General features: G+C 31.9%; 2 protein-coding genes across 2 annotated transcripts; one reads left to right on the forward strand and one right to left on the reverse strand.

Annotated features, from left to right (window-relative positions):
- Window positions 1-1,754: 1,754 nt before the first annotated feature.
- On the forward strand, window positions 1,755-4,064 carry LOC144547659 (uncharacterized). Its single transcript, XM_078296355.1, has 3 exons — window positions 1,755-2,046; window positions 2,463-2,573; window positions 2,803-4,064. Exons 1-3 carry the CDS (start codon window positions 1,861-1,863, stop codon window positions 3,967-3,969), a joined length of 1,464 nt encoding a protein of 487 aa, XP_078152481.1. The 5' UTR covers window positions 1,755-1,860; the 3' UTR covers window positions 3,970-4,064.
- Window positions 4,065-8,178: 4,114 nt separating this feature from the next.
- Window positions 8,179-10,500, reverse strand: LOC144547366 (small ribosomal subunit protein eS24z). Its single transcript, XM_078295991.1, has 5 exons — window positions 10,308-10,500; window positions 10,154-10,195; window positions 9,517-9,687; window positions 8,796-8,882; window positions 8,179-8,522 (listed from the first exon to the last, which is right to left on the reverse strand). The coding sequence occupies exons 1-5, from the start codon at window positions 10,380-10,382 to the stop codon at window positions 8,481-8,483; spliced, it is 417 nt and encodes a 138-aa protein (XP_078152117.1). The 5' UTR covers window positions 10,383-10,500; the 3' UTR covers window positions 8,179-8,480.
- Between the last annotated feature and the right edge of the window lie 601 nt (window positions 10,501-11,101).

The raw sequence follows: 11,101 nt of genomic DNA on the forward strand, positions 1-11,101 counted from the left end.
TCCAAAAATTAAATTGAATTTCAAAAATCAACCGAACCGCATTTCAAATTTTAAAAGTACCCAAACCGCTAAACGGTTAACCGGACCCTAGGTTCGGTTAACGGTTTAGCGGACCAAGGGTTCGGTTAACCGTTTAGCGAACCCTTGGTTCGGTTAACCGTTTAGCGGACCAAGGGTTTGGGTTCGGTTAACGGTTAACCGGATTCGTTGGTTCGCTGAACCGTTAACCGAACCCATTTTTTTTTTTTTTTTTTTTTTTTTGTACTTTTTTTTAAAACAGAAAATTTTCAATTTTTTTTTCTATTGAAAATATACATGAAAATTCGTATTTAGATTTATCAAATTTACACCAAAAATTTTTGTAAATCAAATATGAAATTTAAAATTATAGAAAAATACACATACACATACACATATACATATACATAAATAATATACAGTTACCAATTTTTTTTACTTTTTTTTACTTTTTTTGAAATATACAGTTACTAATTTAAACTGAGAAATTCATTTTGATGGTTCATGATTACGGATCTTATACGACGAATTTAAACTGAGAAATTCATTTTGGACGAATTTTGGATTAATCCGAGAGTAAATTTTTTTTTGGGATTAATTACTAATTTTAATCGGAGAATTATTAATTTTATTTAATTCTTTGGTTCGTATAAATTTTGAGAATTATTATTCTTGAATCAATTCATAATTATTCTCTATTATTAAAATTTATGGGAGATGCAAAAGTTGGAGACCTTTAACCTCCCAAGAGGCCTCACATGTGCATCTCTATTTTTGCTATATTGGATCTAATACAACTTAAGATGAACAAAAATTCGGTCCAACCTCAATGACAGCCATGCATTTTGGCAAAATGGGCCGAACTTGCTGAATTTTGGCCAAAAGTTGATTGCATGGCTAATAAAGGGGAAGGACCGAACTATGTGTTATATGTGTTGTATTGGATCTTGACTATATGTTATATGATATGATAAGATGGGATTGCATGTACAAAAAACTATATGTGTGTATATGTTGCACAAATTGTATTATGTTGGTATTTTCTATGATTTTATATGAATTCATATATAATTTTCGGCCTAATTAATTTTCTGTTGCAGAAATTTATTATATATATTTTCATATAAATAATTTTAGACCTTATTATTATTATTATTTTAGACCTTAATAATTGGATGTTGCAGAAACTATATATATTCTGTCGGAATATTTATTTTATTAATATTCTATATAATCTATATACACTAACCCTAAACCCTAAACACTATATATTCTATATAATCTACATATACATATAAAATAAAATTCGTATTTAGATTTATCAAATTTACACAAAAAAAATTTGTAAATCAAATCTGAAATTTAAAATTATAGAAAAATATACATACACATATACATATACATATAAAATAAAAAAATACATATACATATGCATTTAAAATTTTCTGTTTTAAAAAAAAAAAAAAAAAAAAAAAAAAAAAAAAAAAAAAAAATTGGGTTCGGTTAACGGTTCAGCGAACCAACGAATCCGGTTAACCGTTAACCGGACCCATGGTTTGGGTCCGGTTAATGGTTAACCGAACCATTTTGAAAAGGTCCGGTTAACCGTTAACCGGAAATTTGGTCCGGTTAACGGTTAACCGGTTTGGGTAGATTTCAAATTTGACATCCGGTTCGGTTATTTTTTGAAATTTAATTTAATTTTTGGATATAAATAAAAAAATCGGCCTATTGCCTCTCTCTCTTCCTCTTCCCAAACCAAACCCTCGCCTCTCTTTCTCTATACTCACAATCGAAATTTCGAGAACCAAACCAGAAATCGAAGAGTATAGAGTTCGAAAAATGCTCAACAAGAGTCGGTCCCGAGCAAAGTCGGCATTCAGGAGGCCGATGTCTGATGTAACCAACGAAGGATGGGACAGCCGAGCTAGATTTCTCAAAACGGAGGCGAACCAGACCGTTGAAAGAAAGGGTTCTCTGGATCGCCTCTTAGTGGTCAGATCGGATCTATCAGATCTCATCAGTCAGGTTCGATTTCAGTTTTAATCAGGAAGGATTTTGTTTTTGTTTCATTTTAAGTGGGAAAGAAGCAGTCAGTTTTGTGGCATGGGATGAATATTTGACCAATTCTTTCTCGTTCTGTTGTCTAATTCTGCTTAAATTGGGACTTATTCCGTGCTAGTATGATTATTTAATTTTAGGGGTTTAAAAATATTTTTATGGTGGGAGCTCTAATGGGTCTTGATAGGCTTGATTTATCCCCTCAAGAAAGGATGATATTATGAATTTTAGAGGGGGAAATACGTAGTTTCGAAGTCTTTGAGGGGTATACATGAAATTCCCCCTGTTGTTAAATATCAATGTTTCGATTATTAATTGTATCTTTGTAGTTCCTTTTATTTTTATAAGCTACACAATCTCCATTTTTCATTTTTATGTAACAGATTGATAATTTGGTTGAACAAGCCATAAAGCAAAAAGAAATATCAAAGAAAGGATACCAAGAGATTGAATCTTTCATCGGTTTCTTATCAGGAATGCACTCCTCTTTGAAGGTATATCATAATTTCTTCTATTCATTTACAATTGAAAAAAATACTATCAGATTCTATCATTTTATTTATAACCTGAGAGAAGGGGCATGAAAAAGAATTCCCCTCTTTTAACTTTTGGCCCAAAATCCCGCTGTACTAAATGCCCCTGTACAAAACCAAAACCAAGAAATTTGTGTAGTTAGTTTGGTTGATTACAATGTTTTAAGTTAATATTTTCTCTTTTGTGCAGCCATGGTTTGCAAGGCTTCAAGAAGCATTAACTAGTACAACCACAGTCACATCAAAAAATCAAATCAAAACCCATTCAACACCATTTCCTGTGAAAACAAAACTTCCCAGCAAAACAGACACCCCACAACAAAATTTAACCATATCTCATTCAACACCATTTCCTGTGAAAACAGAACTTCCCAGCAAAACAGACACCCCACAACAAAATTTAACCATATCTCAGTCATTAGCAAACACAAGTACAATGTCATTAAAAAGTCAGATTAAAAACCATACAACTCCATACCCTTATAAGAGAGCTCAACAAAGCCTACTGACAAGCAAAACCAATTCCATGCAACTAGACTTGCTGGTATCTCCATCACCACTTGTCTCCTTCCGTGGAGACCATTGCACGGTTATTGATGGTGGTAAGCAGCTATTTCTCCTTACACCTCTTCAGAAGTCACAATTTGAAGTTCCAAAAGCTGCACCTCCAACAAAAACACTATTACCAGATACCAGCACGGTCAAAACACATGAAAGACATGGCAAAGATGGAGTATCCATTACTGAATCCATCAGCAAAGTAAGATTCTGCAGTACATCAAATAATGTGCTTCCAACCAAACCATTGCCAAACATACCCGTTTCAAGTACCAGCAAAAATTGTGAAAAGGATGTGAAAGATAGGGTTCCACTAGCTAAACCGGTACATGAAGCAGGATTTTATGCCCTATCAAAGTCGGTACCAGATGTCAATTGGGGCAAGATGCATGAAAAACCTGAAAAATTTGATGTGCCAATCTCCAATCCGGTACATGACCTCAAAGTTATCAACCAAAAGAAGGGGGTCAGTGGTACACTTGATTGGTTTTTCTCGCCTCCTAAAACTTGTGTATTAATGGAGCCATCAGATGAGCAAAGGCCATCAAATTGGAAAAACTTGAAGGAGTCATCAACACCAGTTGATAGAAATAAAAGATACGGAGATAGTTGTGAGAAAAATTGGAACAACTTGTACATGAGTGCCACTTGTACCAAAAAAGGAGAGACAACTCTTAAAAGGGAACTATGGACAAGGTTTGAAGCTGTTTCCACTGGTGATTTAAGGCTTAATACTGACATTTTTCATGATGAAGATGGAAAGGGATTTATGGATTTGCTTGATGAGGCATCCAGTTAGGGTTTAGAATTGATGTATAGGGGAGGGTTGTTGCATTTTTTTGTTCCTGTCACTTGATAGTAACAGTTTTATGGATATATGCATTTATGTATTTTTGTTCCAGTTAGGGTTTATGGATCTACTCAATTTCATGTGGTCATGTCAAACAATTTGCAATGCTTCTTTCAAACTGTTCATGTTGTGATTTGAACTTCTTTTTGAATAGAAGTCTATATTCTTGTTAGTAACGCAGAAATGTAGGCTGTATTGGAATTGGTGGCTATTATTTTCCTGGTTTAGGATTTAATGGCTAAAAGGTATCTTAGTCAGTAGATAACGAAGTGGTAGCTTGAGCCAACAGGAACAGGAACAGGAACAGGAACAAGAAGAGAGATCTTCCAGGGGGATGTTGCAAAGGACGTCATGGTTATATTCAAGGTCTTTGATGGCGTCATTGCATTCCTCTTAAGTTTATTCGATGTAATAACTTGAATTTAAAGTAACAAAAAGCAGCCTAGTTTATAACACGCCCCCATTGCTTTTTAGGTAAAGGTTCCATGGTTCTTTTAATTTTCCTCTCTGGTTGTATGATTATTAGCTTCTTTTTAATCCTTTTTGTAAATGACTTAATCATTTTCATATCATATATAATCGATATATTTTTCTTTTATGAAGAGTATCAGACGTTGCCATCCTTGGAACTTGGAAGAGATAATTCCGTAACAGTTAAAAAAATAGGTGCAAGTTTATCTATTTTAGGTGCTACACAGAACCGAATCTTCGCCCACGTGTGAGCAGGAAGATCTCCTCCATAATTAAATTTAGCCAATTCCTAATTGACATTCACCTTTCATTTGATTAATGAGTTTAGCCAATTTCTAATTTATATTTTTGCTTGTTCTTTTGTGTGAGGAGATGTTTAATATTTCTATGATATCAGAATTGAAGTAATATTTGGACATGATACTGACATAGTTGCATTTTTTTTTTCCTTTCGAAAACTAGCATATCTTTGATTCTACGAATGCTTATGTATTCTTGTCAAGCTTTAATTTGATTAAATATACATTTTTTATTACATGATTTAATTTGATTAAATATACAAATTTGTCATATTTTTTTTATGAGTGCTTCTTTCTTTCTTTCTTTTTGGTATCCTCTCGTTTGTAGGTATTGAGAAGTGAAATTTTGTGTTCGCTTTATTAATTATGAAAGAACAAGAAACGGAAGACATAATCAATTAATTAAATAAAATGATATTTAGTAACAAGAAGTTGTGATTTATATTTGAAAAAAATAACACGGTTAAAACTCACTAATTAAATGAAAGTTAGATGTCATGTATCAATTAGATATTGACTAAATGAGGGGTAGGATTTTTCTGCTACACACTAAGCACAAATTCTTATGTTTAAATATTAATTCTAATGATGTTTTTCTGCTACACAGAAAAATAAAAATGTCTCGATTTAAGCACAAAAAAATATCAATAGATTTTAGAGAGTTCAAATGCCTTCATTTTTTGTGTCCCCACTATACCTTCATTTTTAAAAACTTTAATAAATCAAAATTTAAAACTTAAAAGTCAAAATAAAACCATTGAATATGATCTACATCATTTTATCTATGCACGTGTAAAAAATTATGGCATTTCAATTTTTTTTATTGCCATCAAGAGCTTGTAAAATACGTACTAATGTGGTTAATTTCTAGACGTTAATTTTTCAACTTATTGATTCACATAGAAACAAAATCGAAATGTGATAATTTTTTATGAGCACATAGAGAAAATAACATACATCACATCTAACGGTTTTATTTTTGACTTTTTGAATTTTAAATTTTGAGTTATTAAAATTTTTAAAAATAAAGACATGATGAAGGTATAAAAAATGGAGGCATTTGAACTCTACTCTATATTTTATTGGGAACCTTAGAACATATGCCCTCTACATTGCAAATCAATTGCAACAGATGTGCAGCTTAATTATAATTTCCAAGACCTATTGCAGGGATGTAAAATTGGAAACAACAAAATAGCTACCAGAAATATGAAAATATTGAATGATTCTTACTTGTTTGGATGGAGAGTATAGGAAGGGAAGGAATGGAAAGAAACAAAAACTTTCTGTTGAATTGTGTTTGGTTGATAAAATTATGTCGGAGGTGAAGGGTACAGAAGGTGAAAGGTTTAACCTTGTATCATTATAATTAATAGAATCGGTTTCCCTCCCAAATTAGAGTGTAACGGATGGAAAAAAATTTTGTTACAAATATTTTTAGAAAAAATGACACAAATGTCCAACATTATATCTTACATATATAATTCTCATACAAAAAAAAAATTTCAAACCTACAATAGGTATCGAATTTCTCATTAACCTCCTAAATTTTAATCAACCAAACAAGAAATAAGACGGAAAGAAAAGTTAAATTTATTTTATCTCAATAATCATCCAAACACGAAGAGATTAAATATATTAATCTTCATTTCTATTCTATTTCATTCCCTTCTATTCTTTACCTTCCATTCCTTCCTTTACTCTCCATCCAAACGTGGTGTTACTCGCACTGATATAATCACGTCTCTTCCAAATTTTTTTTTTTTTGCTTATTATTCGGCCTTTTTAATTTTTCAATAACAAAAATTCTAAAATCAATGTCAAAATAAAACGTATCTATATTATTCCCAATATGCACATAAAAGATTATCACTTTTCAAAGTTCATTTTATATAAATCAATAAGTTAAAAAATCAATATTCTAAAATTATTTACTTTCATCTATTTTTGCAAACTCTTGATATTAATCAAAACAAAATCGAAATATCGTAACTTTTAACATATGCACAGAGAAAATAATATAGATCATAATTAACAGTTTTATTGTGGGGTAAGGCTACGGTCTCTTCCAATTTTTTTTTTTTTTTTTTTTGCTTATAAAATCAATGTCAAAATAAAACGTCAAGTGTGATCTATATTATTCCCAATATGCACATTCATTTTATATAAATCAATAAGTTGAAAAATCAACATTCTGAAATTATTTACTTTCATCTATTTTTGCAAGCCCTTGATATTAATCAAAACAAAATCGAAATATCGTAACTTTTAACATATGCACAGAGAAAACAATATAGATCATAATTAACAGTTTTATTGTGGGGTAAGGCTACGGTGTTATGGGTTGCATAGAGGGTTACGGTGCTACGGCTCAATATTCGAGTTTTTAAAATCCTAACAGTCGATCCGAACCATTCATCTTGTTCTACATATTAATGTGTTTGGATACCAAATTTTACATTTTTTTGGAAATTTTTTACTATTTTTTTAGATAGGTAGAAAATCAATTGATCTAAAAAATTATGCACCATTCAGATATTTGATTTTCTACCTATCTAAAAAAATAGTAAAAAAATTCTAAAAAATGTAAAATTTGGTCTCCAAACACATTAATATAGAGAACAAGATGAACGGTTTGAATCGACCGTTAGGATTTTGAAAACTCGAATATTAAGCCGTAGTACCGTAGCTCTCTATGCAACCCATAGCACCGTAGCCTTACCCTTATTGTGACATTTAAATTTTAAATTTTAAGTTATTGTAGATATTAAAATAGAGACATGATGAAGAAAAAAAAAAAATAACACATTTGAACCCTCATATTAGAATTACCATAAACAAACAAAACAAAAAATGGTACACGTGCCAACCTGGATATTTGGGCCCTCATATTAGAATTACCATAAACAAACAAAACAAAAATGGTACACGTGCCAACCTGGATATTTGGGGGTATGTTTTGTTGCAACGAGAATAAGCTATTTTTTAGAACAAGTTATTCAGTGTTTAGTTGGATTCATAACTTGAATAGAGAATCAAACTTATTTATCTTATTAGAACAAGCTATTCTTACAAAAAAGTTGAAACAAACTCATTCTAACAAGAGAAACACTAATTTTGCTATTCTAGCCATTATAATATTGTAACCAAACATGCCCCAAAGAACAGATGTTAGATACAAATAGCTGATGTTAATGAAGATTAAATTTTCACTATGTAAGTCATAACCATTAATTCTGCTTAAATATTTGAATATCGTTCAATTCATCACTTTAATCACTATAAAATGCAATGGCAACTCAAAAGCTGCAGACTTGCCTCATCAACAGTATAAGACGAACAACATTTGTTCAAGATACAAACAGATCAGAAAAATATGTTGATTCTCTTTCCAAATTCTTCTGTACTCTTCAATGTAGTCAAACTAACAAAAGAAAGTATATATTCATAGAAATATTGGCCTTCAAGCAATTGATCATTCATATTCATTCAAAAGTAACTGCAAACCCAAAACTAAGTTCATCTAGGAGACATCAAGAGGAAACCCTAATTTATGGCTTTCAAGAACACCTGAGATGGAACCTAAACCAGCCGTTCATCTATAGAATTAAACACAATAATACAGGAGACTCTTCCAACTAATAACATATTAATTAAGATAATAAATAAAATAAAACCCGCACCACCATCTTATTTCTTCTTCCCACCCTTAGCAGCATCACCAGCCTTGGTCTAAGAAAAAAAAAAGATAAAAATTATATTTTTGAGAGTAGGCACAACACAACATTGTAGGCACACAAAATGAAAAAAAAATTATCACCTAGCACTAAACATGGGAATATAAAACTATTAACCTGAAACTTCAATTTTGTATCAGTTAAGAATAGAGGAAATACTAGGAATTATCATGTTATGCGAGTTCTTTTTTTTTTTAATTGCAGAGGTACACTAGAAAAAAAATGCACAATGCAAGTAAAACTTCTGAAAGAGACATTTTAGAAGTACCTTTTTAACTCCACGAATTTTCTTGGAACGATTCTTTCTTTCCTTCATTTGCTTCCTAGATTTCTCTATCTTTGTGGCAAGTCCATTCTGATAACACAAACAAAATTAAACAATATAAAAAACAGTCAACAAAACATGTAAATAATTATTATATAGACATGATACAAATAAACTGAACTTTGCAGACAAAAAATTGGAAACGTAACGAAACAGGGTTATATAGTTCAATGAGATCATGGGAACTTGAGCAAATAACATCCATCAGTTTAACTATTTGCGAAGGACACTAAACTTTTTTTTTTATTTTTTACATCAACCCCTGATGTGTATATTTGCCATTTTTAAGAATTAACTATCAAGGAAAATAATAGTTTCTAAAGAATGACAAAATTACACCTCGGCTTTCGTTGAAACTCAACCTAATCACATTCTAGTCAGCACATAACTAGTAGGAACTAAAAATTGTATTTATCTTATAAAGTTTAGATATGGAACTAAATGACTTGTAGAGATACGGCAGGATTGTCAACACCCGACTATATCTTCCTTGTCAGAATAACCTGAAGATTTTAGTTTTATTTCTAAAAGTTGTTTCCAGCTACAATTTGCAAGAAAATATTAGGTATTTTAGGTACTAAAAGTTTCAAAATTAACCACCAGTATCAATAAAATATAACAAGTATGAAGAAGTGAATGCAAATCGGGTTTTTATATTCCATACCCTAATGAGGCGGTACTTGGGCTCATACTTCTTAGCGCTATCCAGACTATCATAAATGAGACCAAAACCGGTTGATTTGCCACCACCAAAGTGGGTCCTAAATTTGAACACAAATATGCAGTTCGGGTCTTTAACCTCATACAGACCAGCTAACTTCTCCTTCAACTCAACCTATGAAAAAAGAAAAAATTGATTATATGTTAGTTAATCAATGGACAGTTAATGGCTTAATGTTATTACTTAAATGGAAGTATCATGTGGGGCCACAGCTCGGTTGTCGGATTCAAACTGCTTACATTTAAAGTATTAGATTTTTATATGACATTGTGTAATTTGGACTGGAATCAAGTAATTAAGAGTCTTCTGAGGCCTGAATGTACCTTAAACATAACTGTAATATATAATAGTATAGATACAAACTAGACAAACTCCAATTTCTAAATTTGTCCTTGGAGCGGGACAGAATCTACAATCAAAACTATGAAACTTTTACAAGGAAAATTCAAAACAAAAAAGAATTACATTACCCATAAAATAAAAAAGTTTCTGGTTCAGTTGCAACAAGATTACAGTTGAAGTTTACAATTCACTTATTGTGATTGTTTGACAAAACAGATAGAAAGGAAAATTATGGTACCTTTGAGACATTAGCTCTGCCAGGATGAAGCACATCAATAACCTACGGGGCAACAAAAGGAGAAATTATAGAAATGAAAATAGAACAATTTTCACTCTTTTTTAATCTTTTCCAAGTATTTTAGATTGATAAACGAAAGGATTTAGTATCATACGAATTGGCGGCGAGCGAGGAGTCTGTTGGTCATGAATTTACGGGTTCGGAGCGTCACAGCCTTCGAATCCGCCATGGTTCCTTCTTCTCTTCTTCCCTCTTCCCTCTTCCTTGTCTGCGCGCTTAGGAAAGGAGAAGAGATGAGCAGCCTAGCGACGGGTGATTGATTATAAAACCCTAATCGCACGCGCGTACAGGAGAATAAGGAGATACATTGATATATGTTTGGGCTTCAGCGATTTTGGGCTTTTGTATTTTGAGCTTAGGTTTGGGCTTCAGCGATTTGAAATTAAAACGGCCCATTATTTTTCGGCTGAAAATTTAATCATTAATTGTGTGAGGTGATATTGAGAAGAGATGAGCAGCCTAGCGACGCTTCATCTAAACCTCTCATTTCTCTATATCCTTCGGTTGTGGATTGTGGCATCGGGGACCTTTTGGTATTGTCGGTGCCTGATCCACTAATTACGGGTTTGATGGCTCGCCTACCTGTTTTGTGTTCCCTCTAGACTCTAGAGTATTAGACCTTTATTGGCTGTTTGTTTCTGAATCGGCGGATCCAATGATTCACCACAACCGCTGAATTGAAACTGTACATATAATATCACCATGATGATAGTCAAGTGTTTGTTTAGATTAAGTATGCTTCTAAACTAATTGTCTTTTTGTCAATCTAAACCAACTGATTTAAAATTATGCAAAATCTAGACCATCAATATTAAAGCGGTCAACGAATATAATATTTATGAGCAATTGCAAAAGATAACTGGTCCTTTTAGCAATATTATTTCATTA

Source organism: Carex rostrata, chromosome 31 (genome assembly GCF_964058835.1).
Source record: "Carex rostrata chromosome 31, lpCarRost1.2, whole genome shotgun sequence".
Classification (NCBI taxonomy): Eukaryota; Viridiplantae; Streptophyta; class Magnoliopsida; order Poales; family Cyperaceae; genus Carex; species Carex rostrata.

Excerpts from the sequence above, each read along its gene's own strand:
- LOC144547366 (XM_078295991.1), bottom strand. The coding sequence starts at position 10,382 with ATGGCGGATTCGAAGGCTGTGACGCTCCGAACCCGTAAATTCATGACC. Across the intron at positions 10,196-10,307 it reads TCCTCGCTCGCCGCCAATTC|GTTATTGATGTGCTTCATCC; the intron begins GTATGATACTAA and ends GTTGCCCCGTAG. Across the intron at positions 8,883-9,516 it reads CCAAGTACCGCCTCATTAGG|AATGGACTTGCCACAAAGAT; the intron begins GTATGGAATATA and ends TTGTGTTATCAG.
- LOC144547659 (XM_078296355.1), top strand. The coding sequence starts at position 1,861 with ATGCTCAACAAGAGTCGGTCCCGAGCAAAGTCGGCATTCAGGAGGCCG. Across the intron at positions 2,047-2,462 it reads TATCAGATCTCATCAGTCAG|ATTGATAATTTGGTTGAACA; the intron begins GTTCGATTTCAG and ends TTTATGTAACAG. Across the intron at positions 2,574-2,802 it reads GAATGCACTCCTCTTTGAAG|CCATGGTTTGCAAGGCTTCA; the intron begins GTATATCATAAT and ends TCTTTTGTGCAG.